This window comes from Nanorana parkeri, unplaced genomic scaffold, assembly GCF_000935625.1.
Source record: "Nanorana parkeri isolate BGI_ZX_2015 unplaced genomic scaffold, ASM93562v1 scaffold180, whole genome shotgun sequence".
Classification (NCBI taxonomy): Eukaryota; Metazoa; Chordata; class Amphibia; order Anura; family Dicroglossidae; genus Nanorana; species Nanorana parkeri.
In genome coordinates, this window is record NW_017306448.1 from 642,920 (window position 1) to 659,995 (window position 17,076).

General features: G+C 42.5%; 1 protein-coding gene across 1 annotated transcript in view; it reads left to right on the plus strand.

Moving 5' to 3' along the window:
* HTT (huntingtin) overlaps positions 1-17,076 on the plus strand; it is a 137,337-nt gene that overhangs the window by 31,327 nt on the left and 88,934 nt on the right. Inside the window, exons 9-21 of the mRNA XM_018554978.1 lie at positions 436-640; positions 2,036-2,083; positions 4,973-5,053; positions 6,639-7,000; positions 8,789-8,912; positions 9,922-10,040; positions 10,171-10,282; positions 11,200-11,337; positions 11,973-12,131; positions 12,718-12,815; positions 14,373-14,512; positions 15,273-15,336; positions 16,599-16,699. Of these exons, the coding sequence (XP_018410480.1) occupies positions 436-640; positions 2,036-2,083; positions 4,973-5,053; positions 6,639-7,000; positions 8,789-8,912; positions 9,922-10,040; positions 10,171-10,282; positions 11,200-11,337; positions 11,973-12,131; positions 12,718-12,815; positions 14,373-14,512; positions 15,273-15,336; positions 16,599-16,699 (1,751 nt within the window). The remainder of the gene's footprint in view (positions 1-435; positions 641-2,035; positions 2,084-4,972; positions 5,054-6,638; positions 7,001-8,788; positions 8,913-9,921; positions 10,041-10,170; positions 10,283-11,199; positions 11,338-11,972; positions 12,132-12,717; positions 12,816-14,372; positions 14,513-15,272; positions 15,337-16,598; positions 16,700-17,076) is intronic.

Here is a 17,076-nt window from a genome sequence, read left to right on the forward strand (position 1 = left end):
TTTGTTCAGTCCGCGGGTTGAACGAAAAAAATTATTAGGTTTATTGCCAGCTTTACTCTTATTGTTTGCTGAAAATATGCATTTTTCTGTTCTCTGTAATGTGGTTTGGCAGTCGGACTAAAAGTGGCCATATATGGGCAGGAGATGTCTATGCACTATATACTTTGCCTAATGTTGACTATAGTATAAACGTGTACTTTGAGCCTTTGCTATACTGATTAGCAAAGCTGATAATTGAGTCACTTACAGGAGGGATTCCATTCATTCAGAAAATCTCCCTTTATGGTTATGAAGACCTTCAGCCATTGAAGGCACTCTTCATTACTCTCCGGGAGATCATTAACTTGTAACAGAAACCCAGAGGAGATCATTTGTAGTATTTATGGACACCCATTCGGAACTGACTGATCACTCTTTTGTTTTTCTTTTTTTCAGGTTTATGAACTGACATTACATTATACTCAGCACAGAGATCATAATGTGGTGACGGGTGCTCTGGAGCTGTTGCAGCAGATATTCAGGACGCCTCCTATTGAGCTGCTCAATGTCCTGACATGTTCTGGAGGCATTCAGCATGTCACCATTTGTCGAGATGAGTCTCAAAACCGTAGCCGCAGTGGTAGCATTGTGGAGCTCATAGGCAAGTGATATACGGTGTTCGTATTAAATGAACTGCCTCTTAAAGCTATCTGGGGCATACAATTCCTCTAATTGCTGGTATTCACTACAGAGAGGATCAAGTGTATTGCTTCTAGCGTTTTCTCCCTCTGCCTAGACGTTTTTAGCCCATTTTAATTATTAATTTTTTTTTAACCAAAAATGGCCCGGAACGCATCAAAAACGCTGCACAACCCACTGCGCTGCGTGTGCAGAAACTCATGCAGATCTGCTCTGCATTCGGTGTGAACATGGCCTTAAGGTTTTCCTTTTTTCAGGCTTATTTTTCCTTTATTTTCACCTGCTGATCCTGCCAGTAACACAATTTCTGTCCTAGAGTGACAACACTCACTCACTACATCATACATATCGAGGAGTAGTGTAGTCACCCTAGCACACAGAACAATTCCCTATATCCCCATATCCTTTTAGGGGAGGTGTTCTCTAGTCCTTAACACACCTTCCGATAGCAATGCTTGAGATAAGAAATGCAGACTGCACAAGGCAGCACTGGATTTCTGGCAGCACCAGCAGGTATGTTTGAAACGGACACTGTTACCACTTTTAACGGTACTGTGCTTTCTTACAGAAAAAAGAGCAAATAAGAAGTTTATTGTTAAGGTTTACATATACATCAGTAGATGCTATCATACTGTAAGCTTTATATCTGTGTACTATAAATTGTTTTTTATGCATTTTTTTTTTTTAAAGGGGACAATCTGAAATGCATGATTCAGTCACTGACTTTTCCTGAGCATACTTTTCCTCATCATGCATACTCAGATTGCACAAAGCTGCTTTTATCATTGATGAAAAAAAAGCAGCCGGATACCACAGGACTGGCCTAATTCAGGGCTAATCGCTACCAGATAGCTAAAAATATCCAATATAGGCAAGCAACAGGTCAGCCAGACAAAACCATCATATACACTGGGATATAACAAATGTGCACTTTGCCTACATCAAACCGGAATGTCTGATATTCCTTCTTTTTGCCAGGCAAGATTATCCAACATGTGGTGGTCTTTGGTTCTTCCTAACTAATTAATTGAGGTTGCTACATGTAGATAACGTGTAGTACCCTCATCTGCTTATCGTACACAAGGTTTAATTCACAGCATGCGTCAGAATAGAAAAAAGATGGTTACATGAGGATTCTGGCAACCTAAGTGACTGTGAAATCAGCTTCTGCAATGGCCAATCTAATCCTTACTAATTCCTTGATAATTATCCACTGCTTTGCATGAGAATTAAGTAACCTGTCTTCTGATCTTACTGTGATCCATGCGCTAAGGTTCCTCTTTAAATCTGATTGCTGAGCTGCATGCCCCCCCCCCCCTATTAATCTCTCTGCACTCTTCCATTCTGTGATTTGCAGCCGGCGGGAGCTCTGCCTGCAGTCCTGCTCTGTCCAGGAAACAAAAAGGTGATTATTTGCATTTCCTACAGCCATCCCTTCGACTTCATTTTACACTTTACTGTACCCATTTCCTCTTCAAGCTTTAGCCATAATCAGCTTCTTGTATTGTTATCCCATGGCAAGTAACTAGCATACTAGAACTGTGGTATAGTCAGGTTTATTATACTGTTTAACTGTCTGGGTATTCTATGAAAAGACATTTTACAAGTGGCCAAGTGGAGCTTTTACACGAAGACGCAAGTTCATTCAGTTGTCTCTTAAAGTCCAGTTTAAAGAGAACTAAAGTGAAACCTTTTTTTAGCTTTAGTCCTCTTTTTGAGTCACAGGAGTACATTCAGTACTCCCATGACCTAAAGTCAGAAAATAGCATCTACATCCCTCTATTTGCTGACAGTGCAGAGATGTGCTGCAGCCGGGAAAGACCCTGACAATATTGTTATTATCCACCACGCTGTCTGTTTGACAGCTGGCTCTGCCTCTCCAGAGAGAGGGGAGGGGGGAATCCCTGCTGGGAGCAGTGCCTGATGGTCACTGCTCTTTGCAGGGGAAGCCATGAGCTGACTGATCGGCGGTGTGTGATCATTCTATAGTATGCACTGTACTCAAATGGCATCCAGTACGAGTACTGATATGTTTTTCGGTACTCGCCGACTGCGAGTACTGGTGCATTGGGCCCCGATTATCAGCAAGTCAGGCGGCAGATCATGACCCATCGCCCAGCTTCCTGTTTGGCAGTGAAGCCAGTGTTCTAGTGAAATAGCATCGGCTTCAAAGGCTGCCTGGCTTTCTGAGCAATCAGGAAACCGGGCGGCACGTAATGACTCGCGCCCCGGCTTCCTGATTGGTCAGGAAGCCATGCTGCCTAGGAACAAGTGAAGCCAGCTTCCTAGCTAATCAGGAAGCCGGGCGGCACGTCATGACCCGCCTCCCAACTTCCTGATTGTCTAGGAAGCCAGCGTCACTTGTTCTTAGGCACCATGGCTTCCTGACCAATCAGGAAGCCGGAACGTGAATCATTACGTGCCACCCAGTTTCCTGATTGGTTAGGAAGCTAGGCTGCTTAGCAGCACTTGAAGCCGGCTTTCTAGCCAATCGGGGAGGCGGGTCATAACCCACTGCCCGGCTTCCTGATTGGAATGGAAGCCAGCTGCATGCTCCCTCGACACTGCCGAGGGAGCTCTCCCTCTGACAGGAAGTTTTGGTATCGGAGGTAAGTATTGGAGCATTTGGGCGAGTACGCACCTAAATACTGGTATCGGCACTGATACTAGTATTGGTATCTGTGCATCCCTATTAGACTCCCAGAACAGATAGTTGGATGGACAGTATCACACAACCATGAACAACAGCAGAGCCGTAGCTAGCTCCTTTTGCGCCCGAGGTAAGAACAGAAAATTGTGCCCCCCCACAGACCTGTGCGGTATGTGACGTCATGCACCCTGCCTCCAGGATGGCGGAGCGCATGCGCAGAATGCGCTGGTGGCCAAATAAAAAATAGCATAAAAATTTGTTTCGTTTGAAATGAAAACATTTTTTGTTTCCGTTCATTTCGTCCGAAACAAATTTTTAGTCTCTGCACAACGGTGAGTGCCTCACTCGCCCCATGGTAGCTACAGCCCTGAACAACAGTGTGGAGCTGGAGGTAGTGTTAAGATTTCTGTAATAATTATTGCATTTCCAGTATTTGGGCATTTGTCATAAATAGGAAATTTTATGTAGCCGGAAAAAAATTGCTTTTCTAGAAAATCTGCTGGTTTTGTGTACATGGCCAGATCACTACACCATCTGTTCCCAGGCTGAATACCACAGTCCCCGTGTAAGTCCAGTGTAAAGGCTTCGCCAACCCAAAGCTGATATCTCAGTCTGCAGTATTGCAGTGAGCAGGTTAAAAAGTACACTAAATTGTTCCATCTCTGTTTTGACTAATCTGATCCTTAAGTGCACTTAGTCTTTTGATATGACCAGTAAATAAAAAGCAAGTATGAACTATAATCTTTTTCCTGTATTCTGCTCTCTTCTGGGATCTCCCACTGTCTACCAGTTCAGATTTCTTGGCCGAGCAGTAGTTGTATAACAGAAACCTCTTTCTAGATATGTATGCTGACGACCACAACTTTGAAAGATGAGCAGGGAGCATCTGGAAGGATGTAGAGGGTGCCTCCTCCTCATGAAATGCATCACTGCCCCTTCCAGAATTGTACTCGGTATCTGTTCAGCTGGCATAGCCTTTTGTTTTAATAAGATTTAATAAAAATAGGTTTTTAGGGGTACTTCCTCCTTAAACATCAAGTCAAATCTGGAGAAATAAACCACCTGGTGGTTTCCTATATCCCATAGGTTCTTCCAAGGTGAGATTTCTGCACTTGTGGCCCCGCATCCGTACTCCTGCTAAGACCATTACAAGGAGGTCCTTTTCTTTCTCCCTGTTATTTTTTTTTTTTTAAATGATTTAATATTTTTTAAAGATTGCATTAAATATGAATTCTTCTTTCCATTGCAACTAAATGGTACTATGCCGATTGAAACAGAATAATGTGCAACAGCAGTGGAATATTAACACATCCTAGAGATGTCAGTATTTACAAAATTATTTTTCTTCGTCCCACTAGAAAGAAGGCATTGGGTATATCTTTGCAGGTACAAAATGTTTAAAGGCTGACCTTACAAATGTATAATACTTTTGCTTGAATATAAAGCTCTTCTTTAAAGGTATGCAGAGTGAGAACTTGAGCTGCTACACCTCGTGTGTTAAGCCGAATTCACAGGCCAGTAATTCTCTGCTGATAAACTGATGCTTCTTTTGTAACATTATTGGTATAACCCATATTTTATTTTTGGTAGATCATACTTTGGTATTTGTATTTGTTGAGTTTGTGCCCTTTTTTCATGCATCAGGTAAGATGCACTTGGGAGAAGAGGAAGGATTGGAAGATGAGGCAGAAGGCAAGTCTGATGCCACCACTGCTCCTTTTACAGGTCAGTTGCAAAAAGTGTTGGGATTGGTAAGTGAGTGTCCTAAATCTGGTCTGACTTTAAACCTGTTATGCATGAAATGGGGTGCAGTAGTAACTGGACACCTTCAGCTGCTTTCACTAAGCTGCCTCGGAGCCCCAAACCTGGGGCGGGGGGGTTATTGTGCACATTCTGACCTTACTTGGTCCTATCCTATTCTACCTGTGAGGTCTTATTAATGGCCTTTGAGGTTGCCTATCTTAAATGTGGGCCAGTAGAGACATGGTCAGTGGTGAGGCAAAGTTCAAACCTTGCAAATAAAGTTGGTATTTTCCTATAAGAACATCCCATGTTTTGGAGGCTCAGGGTGCTCAAGCAGCTAACTAAATATACACTATATTACCAATAGTATTGGGTCGCCTGCCTTTACACGCACATAAACTTTAATGGCATCCCATTCTTAGTCCGTAGGGTTCAGTATTGAGTTGGCCCACCGATTGCAGCTATTACAGCTTCAACTCTTCTGGTAAAGCGTCCAGGAGGTTTAGGAGTGTGTCTATGGGAATGTTTGACCATTCTTCCAGAAGCGCATTTGTGAGGTCAGGTACTGATGTTGGACGAGAAGGCCGGGCTCGCATTCTCCGCTCTAATTCATCCCAAAGGTGTTCTATCGGGTTGAGGTCAGGACTCTGTACAGACCAGTCAAGTTCCTCCACCCCAAACTCGCTCGTCAATGTCTTTATGGACCTTGCTTTGTCCACTTGTGCGCAGTCATGTTGGAACAGGAAGGGGCCATCCCCAAATTGTTCCCACAAAGTTGGGAGCTTGAAATTGTCCAAAATGTCTTGGTATGCTGATGCCTTAAGAGTTCCCTTCACTGGAACTAAGAGGCCAAGCCCAACCCCGGAAAAACAACCCCACACCATAATCCCCCCTCCACCAAACTTTACACTTGGCACAATGCAGTCAGGCAAGTACCGTTGCCCTGGCAACTGCCAAACCCAGACACGTCCATCGGATTGCCAGACAGAGAAGCATGATTAGTCACTCCAGACAACACGTCTCCACTTCTCTAGAGTCCAGTGGCGGCGTGCTTTACACCACGGCATCCGACGCTTTGCATTGCACTTGGTGATGTAAGGCTTGGGTGCAGCTACTCGGCCATGGAAACCTATTTCATGAAGCTCTCTACGCAATATTGTTGTGCCAATCTGGAGGCCACATGAAGTTTTGGAGGTCTGTAGCTATTGACTCTGCAGTTAATTGGCAACTTCTGCGCGCTTCAGCATCCGCTGACCCCGCTCTGTCATTTTACGTGGCCTATCACTTCGTGGCTGAGTAGCTGCTGTTCCCAGTTGCTTCCACTTTGTTATAATACCACTAACAGTTGACCGTGGAAGATTTTAGTAGCAAGGAAATTTCACGGAAAACCTGAATCCAATGATTTGGAGGGGTGTCCCAATACTTTTGGCAGTATAGTGTATGTACACCTGCTATCAACCTGCCAGATGATAAATAAAAATGTGTTGATCGTCTTCCTCCATCTGAACAATAGTGGAATAACCTGAAATGTTATGTTTCTAACATTAGTTTGTTTTCTTCCTTCAAGCTGGGTCTAAGAAGGAAGGCTCCTCTGAAGTGGCTACATCCTCTGGTGTCCCTACTGCAGCATCTGCTGCCACTCTGGACTCTTCAGCTCATGACATCATCACTGAGCAACCACGGTCCCAACACACTTTGCAGTCTGACTCTGTAGATCTCAGCAACTCGGATGTCCCCAGCACTGTTACAGAGGGGGACGAGGAAGACATTTTAAGCCGCAGTTCCAGTCAGATCAGCACTGTCCAGTCTGACGCCAACATGGACCTGAATGAGGGAACCACCCAGGCTTCCTCACCAGTGAGCGACAGCTCTCAGACCACCACAGAAGGTCCAGACTCTGCTGTCACCCCTTCGGACAGCTCGGAAATTGTAAGTGTGCAGCGGGCAGAGGGGGTATCACGGTCTTCTACTGAAGGGCCGGACATGTCTCAGAGTTCCTCCATGGAGGGCCCCGAGCTGGACACATCAATCTATTCATCATCCTCCTTTTCACTGTCAGCCAATAGTTTTGAAAAGGTCAGCATACCTCTTTCTGAGAGCATGACCTCCTAGTGAGGATAGCATTGCATGATGCTGAAAGGCAATATTGGAGCCTTTTAATCTCCATATATTGCTAGTTGCATCTTTTGCACTATTTTTGTTCTTAAGGCTTTGAAGCGAGGTTTCTTTTTCTTGGGGGTGGGGTGATTATTGGCCAGAGTAGAGGTTTCCTAGATTGGCAGATTTGCTGTTCCAGAGCAGTGGCATCTCAGCATTTGCTGGCTTATTCAGTAAAGCAGTGCAAGTAAAAATTTACAGGAAGATCAGAAATCTATTTTAAAATATGTAACATGTTACATGATGCATTGCTCTTTGTATCACTGAATAAGACAGTTGGGGTCTCAACATTGGTAAGAGAGCCATTTGCATGAAAGCACGCTTTAATTTTGGCAATTATTTTAAATTCTGTTTCAAATCAGTCCTCAATGATTTGCCAACTGGCTAGAATAAAAAGTTCAATAAAACTCAATACTTTCGTCTGCTATATATGATGACTGCATTTGAAGAGAAGGTTTCAGTTTTGTTTAACCCATTCTTTCCTGCAGTCCCTAGCTGAGGATATGTTTAGACATTTTGACAGCTACTAGCTGACACTTTGCATGGCTGCTAGCTGTTTAAATCCAGCAGTCACTGACCACTTCGTTCCCCACTAGAGATCGGGAACCAATCACGTTAGTTTACTGATTGTGAGATGGTGAAGACTTCATTGAGAAAAGCTTGCAGATACAACTGCAGCCTGTAGATAGCATTACGCCTCTGTTTAATATTGTAATAGTGTGATACAATTATTTTATTTTTAAAAAAAAGTTTGAAAAAAAGAGTACCAAATGAAATCATTTATAGGTTCTTAATGAAATTTGTCAACTATTTAGGTGGGCAAATTGATTCAGAGTTAACCGACTCATTGACTCTGCTAAATTTGGCCTGGTCATCTAGGCTTCAGTTGCTGCTGGGATGAAGAGTTAAAGAGCAATTAACCTTATACAGTTTCCGATAGTATGACGTTGCCAGTACTGATTTTGTTTAGAATGCTTGTGCTCTAGCTGAGGGAAGCAATGGAAGCCATCATATTTTTCTTGGAACTATTTTCTTTTACATATATTGAGGTTATGCAGCAATTTATTTCAGTCCCTGCCTTGACTAGCTTACAGGAAAATGTACATACTAAAGCCATATCTTGTAGCACTCCTTACCCGAAATCCCAAAGTATTGATGGATGCTAGAAATGACAGCGGATGGCGGCGCACACAGTGCAACTTTAAATATAGATGTCATTAGCACACCAGCATGACTGAATTTAAGTCAGTGCAAATCCATTTATTGATGTCACTCAGAATATCAAGTGCTTTCGGGGCTGCACAGGGTCCTCTTCATCAGGCTTCATCAGGCTCTACTCTACTCTGAGCCTGATGAAGAGGACCATGTAAACCATTTTCTGAAACTGAACAGGTCATTGAGAGACTGGTGTGAAAACTCTGATATTGCTGTTACACCCCATGATATTGCATTCCCCTTGTTATGCTTCCATGTTGTGTGTTGTGAGATGCCACACCGCGTTTGTCTTTGAATTTTCATTGTGCTATTAGTAGAAATCGTCCATTATTTCTGATTTCATAGGTAATCGATGGTGCTGAGAACCTGTATTCCGGCATGCAGATTGGGCAGCTCCAGGACGAGGAAGACGAAGGAGCGATCATCCACCAAGAAGAGTTGGTCGATCGTTTTGGGAACATGTCTCTTGGTAGGTTCTTGCTTTTAAATTGCTGTTGATTGAAGGTGGCTGATTTTAGATGGGGCACCAGTCAGGGTTTTTGGCTAAATTGAAAAGCATTTTTTTTTTAAATTATATTTGCATAGACTCAAGTTTTACCTGTTGAATGACTTGCGCATCTTTTCATATTTTGTGGCAATTTTCTTTCAACTCTTTCATGACCAGAAGTCATTAAAGCCTGGTTGCCAAAATCAAAATAAGTCATCATGCTTTGGTTAACATTACCATCCCTTTATGACTAAATGTTATGTACATTTTTTGCTATCTTTTATTTGATTGGACAAAGGCACACTGCCATCCTCAGGTTGCATTGACCTCTTCAGGCCTATTTTATAAATGAAGGCTTCAGCCTGCATATGACCACTCTCAAAGCTGGCACACTGATCATATGATCAGGAACCATTCTGGTTGGTCACTGTGACAGCCCAGACTGAGAACTTGCAGTCACGCACGTCATCTAATGCTAGATGTCAAGAGGGAGGGTGTTGCTTAATGTAATCTAAGTTTGGAGGCTCATGCAGAGGTCATTCCTTTACATATTTTGCAGGGGTTAAGGGGTTAGTGTAAACTAATATTCTTTGATGTAATACATAGCACTTCAAGCACCAGAAAGGTGTCAGGGAGCTTGGCTCAGCAGACTCAGGCTAATAGGTAATCATGTGTGCACAGCTAAATAAATATACCAAAATGGAATAAAAGGGGCCGCCATTCACACCCTTCGTGATCTACCAGGATCAGCTTTGAGAGCTACTGGTAGATCACAATCTACCTAATGGGCACCCCTGCTCTATAGTGTCACCCTTCACTCCTCCCTTGGCGGCTCCATTTAAATGTTATGCGGGAAGGTAAAGGTAGGGGACACTCCAAGAAGAGGAGTTTACAGAGGCAACTTTCTTGAAAGTAATGAGAGAAGTCTGTAGCAGTGTTGACAGTTTCCCGGAGTAATATTATAGAACGCATTTTCATTATTTTTGTAAAGGGCTGAATCAGAGTCATTTACTAAAATCCTTGGGCCACAGCCGCCAATCATCTGATAGCAGCGTGGATCGCTTTGTAACAAAGGAGGAAGTGGTGGAGCCTGGCGACCTGGAGAATAAGGTACTACATTTCTAAGTAGTTAGCACAGTAATATACCTCTTCTTAGTGAGAGATAGTCTGAGCGTCATTGTTTAAAACTGATTGCTGCTGTCCTATAGAGAACTGTTACTGTGCTCTTGTCTTATTAAAGCCGTCTCGGATAAAAGGAGATATTGGACACTACACAGATGGAAATGCTGCTCCCCTTGTTCACTGCGTTCGCCTGTTATCTGCTTCCTTCTTGCTCACTGGACAGAAGGGTGGTAAGAAATCGAATTGTTACATTGCTGTCTTGGAAGCTAGAGAGGTTTAAATAGGTCACTACCTTCATGGGCTAAGCAAAGGTTGAGTTTAACAGGGAAAAAAAACTTTTTCTGCGTAGGCCTATTCATTATTTTTTATGCAAAAAAAAGTTTTGAAAGAATTTTTGGCAAACACATAAGACCATTGTAAACTTTCTTAGTAGATCAGGCCAGATTTCAGGCCAGCGGTTCCAGGAACTGCAGTCAAGCTGAGAATATAGAACGTTTACTTCAGGTTATGGTCCAACAGGAGACAAAGTCCAGTGACCACCCGCCAGAAAGGGAGATAGTGGGACATATAGTACAGCAAAAAGATAAGGTTCAAGGGAAAAGCACGTGCAGAGGACAGGCGGCCCCAACATTATGGTCGAGAAGCACTAGTAACAGCAAGATCAGTGTCTAAGAATACTGTAAATACTAAATGTCCCAACATGTTCTGATCCTCACTAGAACAGCAGAGAGGTCAACCATCATCGCCTCATTTCAGTTAGATTTGTAAATGTGAGTTTTGGATATATAAGGTCCAAGATCCTCTACTGGCATTATGCTGTTCCTATGTATCGTGTAGATTTGCCAATTAGATTCTCCATTCTCGTAAGACTACACAATTCTTGAACCCAGTCCATTATTTGAGGATACAGAGAGAGAGCCCCAATGTCTTGAAATAAGTGAATGCTCAGCTGCTATAAAATGCAAGTGGACCCTCCAGTGACTTGGTTGTTATATATTGAATAAAGCCTCCAAAACTCAATCCATAATGGGTTTTTTTTTTATTTTGTATTCATATGTATTTAAGATCTACTTGATTCTTTTGCCATTTACTGTCATGTGATATTTGCTAGTTGTGTGTTTGTGTGGCTTTTTTTCCCCTTGTCCAGCTCTTGTACCAGACAGAGATGTGCGGGTGAGTGTGAAAGCACTGGCATTGAGCTGTATAGGGGCAGCTGTCGCTTTGTATCCTGAGGCCTTCTTCAACAAGCTGTACAAGCTGCAGACAGACGCTATGGAGCCAACAGGTAATGGACCCTCTATCTCATTTTTAAAGACCACATACAGTAGTTTTTATAATCTCCAGGGTATGACTGGTCAAGAGATTGAGTGCAACTGGCATTGACCACTCGTTTTCAGTTTAATATATGTCAGGCAGAGTGTTGGTGTTTAAGCCCCTTCCAGTACTTTACATGCTCCATACATATAGTAGCATGTGGAGGTTATATGTGGCATCAGAATGTTTGCCAAATAGCGACATTAAAATTTCAAAAATAAATACTATTCCTTGTCCTTATACTACAAACCTCTGCTCCTACGTTTTTGTGGCTCCACATTCATATCGCTAAGTTGGGTTCTTTGTAAGACCTGAAAGTTAGATGTTTTGTGTAGTTGCTTATGTAACTCACAATACTTTTACAAATCTGATAATACTGCCAGGAATAAAGATTTCATTTGTATTTCTTTCCCATAATTCTTCCTTTTAAACATGGAGTTGGTGCTCTTGCCCTGCAAAACATCTGGTAGCTTTATTTCCTCTTGCCATAAACTATCTTTCTTGAATGTCATCTACTCAGCACGACCTACTGAATGTATCTTCTTTGACAGACATAGTTGAATATGCTGTGTTTTTAATTTTCACTTCTATGTATTTCCATTTCAGATGTGCAGTATGTTTCAGACATCCTAAATTACATTAGTCATGGGGACCCTCAGGTCAGGGGGGCCACATCTATTCTATGTGGTACTATCGTCTTCTCCATCCTCAACAAGTCCCGATATGATGCTGAGCGCTGGCTGGCCATTGTTAAAAGCTGTTCTGGTAACTAACTGCTTTGGTTAAATCATTGTTTTCAACATTTTATAAGTTAAAGAGATCCTGTTGACCATTCAGGTCAACAAAAATCTTCCCAAAAGATTATATGTGCATTTAATATATTTTATGCATGTTATTTACTTGTAAAAGCCTCCCTTGTGTAGAATGCCAAAAAGCCTGATATTGCTGCTGGGTGCTGCTATCTTAGATGTGATGTCAGCAGACTACAGTGTCACTCTATAGTATCACCCTTCACTCCTCCCTTGGCGGCTCCATTTAAATGTTATGCGGGAAGGTAAAGGTAGGGCACACTCCAAGAAGATGAGAGTTCTATGATGTAGAAAGAAGGGAAGGGGGCTGTTTTGGGAAATTGACTCTTCCTGGTGTAGACAAAATTCCTTGCAAGTTCCGAGGAACAGTGCAGTTGAATAAAAACATTTATGGAAAGGAAAAGCACTGCATGTAAGCATTTAAAATACTATACTTAGATTTTCTCTGCTTGTACCTGTAGTTTTTTAGATTGGTGACCGAGTCTGTTAAAGCAGTTGTTGATGATGCAAATCTCAGCCACTAACCAACCTGTTTCTTTCAGGGAATAGTTTTTCATTGGAAGATTGCATTCCCTTGTTGCAAAAATGTCTGAAAGATGAATCTTCTGTGACCTGCAAGCTGACTTGTGTGGCAGTCAGGGTGAGTGTGTCCTGTGTATTCCAACAAAGCAAATCATGCCACTGCTTAGTCTGCTGTGAACTGCATTTTACATTTCTGGCAGCTACAATCAAGTGAAGTTGATCTTGTTCATAACTCACCAGGATGATATATAGTATGTACAAATCACTTGTGGCAGCGAGGCCAGCAAAATTAGAAAAATGTGGACAGGGAGAGAATACAGTAAAGAGAAGAATCAGGAAAAGGTGGAAAGTAATAAGATCATTACTGGTTTAGTCGTTTTAACAGGGTGATGTTTTTTTTAAGGGAACTTGATATGATGGCTGTTAACTATTGCAGCCGAGGCTCTAACCTGTGAAGGTTGCCATTACCTGCTTCAAACTAGTGCAACTTACATGGCCCAGATTCAATCACTAAGTAGCAGCACACACACATGGGAGGAAGGAGAGGGAGTCACATGGTTCCCAATACCTAGAAGTACCGGTGAATTACTTTGCTTCTTCCTGGAGAGGAAAGGTGACTATGTGCTGCTGGGTAAAGGGAAAGTGAATGGGTAAAACATATTTGGCACAGCTCTCCATTACATAAACATTTCTCCCTGTTAGGTTGCCTGAAGAATATCTGATGATCTTGCCAGTGAGCTCCTAAACTCCTGTAGTGGGCTGACAATGCTTAGATAAGGGCTCTATCCACAGCTTATAGAAAAAAACATGCATAGAGTACCTTGTTATCAGTAGCTCAGTTATCAAATGGCTCCGACTTCCAGGCAAGGTCCTCTGAAAGATGCAGCCCCGTCACCTTGGGGCACCATTCACTCCCTAAATTGCTTTTGCAATACCTGCCTCCTTACTGCCAACTGAGAGTCCCTCAATGGCCAACCTCTAGTGCAATATTAAACACCTTTTGTTATTGAAAGCCAAAATTATATTCCCATAAGACAGAGAGTAGAAGGCATATCAGGGAGCCTGTCACATACGTTGTTCCTTTGCTAGAGGCTGGCTCTCTCATATCAGTAAACAATGGGTACATGGTCCCTTCAGGTCCTGAAAAACTACTGTCAGACTTCCTCTACCCTCAAAGCATTTTGAAGGTACTCCTGACCACACTGCCAGTGTTGCTCTGGAATCCCGAGCTAAGTTGTCAGCCCTGCCTGAATTCTACTCTATTGTGCTACAGAACCTCTCTCCCTTACCTCATCTCTATAAACTTACTGCTCTGTCATACCAGCTGCCTGCTGTTTCTCCCTCTTTCCTGCTATTTTAGTGCTGCAGGTAGTCAGGGGCTGGCTGCATTTCCAGCAGGATCATCTGTGGGGTTTTTCCCCCCCAAGTATTATAAAGCATTGTTAAAGAAACATATATGACTGAATGTGCCCGTGCTAAATGTTTTTTATATTATGCATACACATATGATTTAAGTGACCCTGTTGCTTTGCATAGGCAAACACTGGTTCACTTGAAAGGAAAGTCCCTCCATCCTTGTTCTGTGTTTGGTTCAGATACTTCAGGATGCTGTTTCTTTTTATTTTTTTTTCTTATAGATTTTAATTATTGAATGGCTTGCTTTTTGTTTTTCCAGCATTGCATATCCAGTCTATTGTGTAGCACGTACAGTGAACACGGGCTACAGCTGATGATCGATCTGCTCACTTTGAAGAACAGCTCTTACTGGCTTGTCAGAACAGAACTGCTGGAGACTCTGGCAGAGATCGATTTTAGGCAAGTTCCTCTGCTGAAAACACTTGATTTTATACTGTGCTGTGTTCCGGGAGTCTGCCTTTAAAGACCTTCTCTACGAAACAATTGTGCTTACTCTTGTAGGGAAGGTGGAGATGCTCTGTTATTAAGAGCCCCCAGCCTATTAGGAGTTTGAGGTGTTAACTCAGCCTGAAGCTGGCCATTAACTATGCAATTTCCGCCCGCTTCTTGATGAACTGGCCAAAATTTACACAGTGGGTACCGCTGTTGGCACTCTTCCAGCCAAATCTTTGGCCGAACGAAGCTAGCAGGCTCCAGGCTCGGTTCGGGTATTTTGACGGCTGAAGGCCGCTGTCGGAATACAATAAGAGCTGCAGGGGATTTGTCCCATCAATTCTTGTAAGCGTGGATGGAGGAATCTGTTAGTAATTGTGTAACTAAGGCAGGCAGACTCGGACCCTCGCAAAAAAAAACATTCTGTTTGAACCAGCCAAAGCAGTTGGCTATCTACAGGACAGAAGATACAAATCTTACTGGTGTATGCAATTAGCCCGCAGATGTTTTTACTTTCAAGCTGGCTAGTAACATGGTCTTTAGGAAACACTAACTGCTGAGCCATGTAAATGGGCATTAGAGTATGCTGAAATCTGGCTCTAGAGTAATTCTTAAACTCAGACAAGGCTACATTAAATGGACTTTGTGGTTGCTTTAGCAGTCTACAGATTTTACTGGAGTTATTCCTTGTCCTTTTAATTGTTTGTTTCTTTTTTTCCACTTTTAGGTTGGTCAATTTCTTAGAAGGGAAAGCAGATGGACTTCATAGAGGTGTACATCATTATACTGGGGTACATATATCCAGTGTTTTCTTCTAATGTTGAGAGGATTTATTCATCCCTTTTGGCCTTTTACCTTTGCTTTGTGATATGCACACCTGTGAGATCTGAAGCTAAACTCTTCTGAGCTTTGCACATGAAATACATGTATGTGAACTGCCATCCAAGGGATTTGTAATTCTCTGTAGCTCTGCTGTCGGGTCAGCGATCATACTTTTCTCTACTGCTGTTTAGTAATAGTCGACTTAAGCACTGACTTTGCTTCAGCCAACATCCTGATGCTCCCTCTTGGTTATTGCTGTCACTCAATACCTTTAAAGGACAGCACACATTACAGGAACAACATTATCTATAAGTTCTCTATTACATTTATAAGATCTAACCGTGTCACGGTAATTAATATCATATATATCTAGCGGCAAAACTATATATGCTTGCCAAACTTCAGATTACCCAATGTTGTAAATAACTTCTACAGCTCTTCAGTTTAGCCTTAAATCAAACGAATGACCTTAACATTATTCTTTTACCTCTGCCATGTAAGAAGATAACCAATATGTGTATCATCACAAGTGTTTTAAGTATGTCAGTGCGTCCTGTCTGTGTTGAGAGGCAGGGGCTTTTCTTTTTTTGTTTTTTCCTATTTTTTGTATTTTTTTTAAATTCAACTTTATTACTTTCACAAGGGGAAGGACATGCCCCCTATGTGACAGTATAAAAATAGAGACATGTGCTCTTAAAGGATCAAGGATCATTTAGACCCCTAATATCTACATCCTATGCAGATAGGGGACATAGTCCTCTTTCTGCAGATTACCTGGTTGCTGCATTAGGTTTCTGACCTCTCTGATCCAGGACGTGCTCAAGGTTAAGCACTTTCAGGTTCAGTGTAAATAATGGAGACCAGTGAACTAGTACTTCCTGCTCTTTATCCTGAAATGACTGGCAGTGTTCATGAGTGCACAAAGCCCACTGAGTGCTGGGACTGAAGGAAGGCAGGCAGGCAGAAATGATTGAGCCGCCGTAAAAACACCAAAATCACTTTTGATACACACAGAAAAGCTGGCTGACTATTTTAGCTGGCTTTTCTATACTTGAGGAACCCTGGACACCCATTGGGCCCTAGGCACCCACCCCTCCACTGGCTCTGCATACCGCACTAATGTGTGTATGCGAGGAAACAAAACTATGGATGTTCTTTTTGTTATAAACTTGATCTGTCATGAAACCAGTTTTGATCTTAGGTCCTAACTTTTTGCTGTGCATGTTTGTAGAGGCTACATATTCAGGATCGAGTGCTGAATGGTGTGATTATCAGCCTTTTGGGAGATGAAGACGCTCGGGTGAGGCATGTAGCCACAGCAACTTTAGCCAAGTAAGTGTCGGAGGTGTTATTTCCTTCTGGTACCAATACATTGACATGACCATATTTTCGAACATTCTTTGACTCCTTTCTTCAATGCATGCTTATGGACAGTCCTGACCATTCCAAACATTAGGAGCCCCTAGTGAATGGCATGATTGTGTCACATTAAGAGTAGTGGAAGCGCAGAGACTTCTTAAACTGACTGTGGCAGCCATCTGGGTTATAAACTGTGATGGTGATCCAGGCAGAGCAGTTCTGAAGTTCATGCTTACCTCTACCACAGAACCAGCATGTGTTCTGTGCAATCATGGACTCCATCTCCGGAGAACCCATAGTGACTAGCTCATAAATAAAATAATTCACCATGAATATTGGGCGTGGCTGCA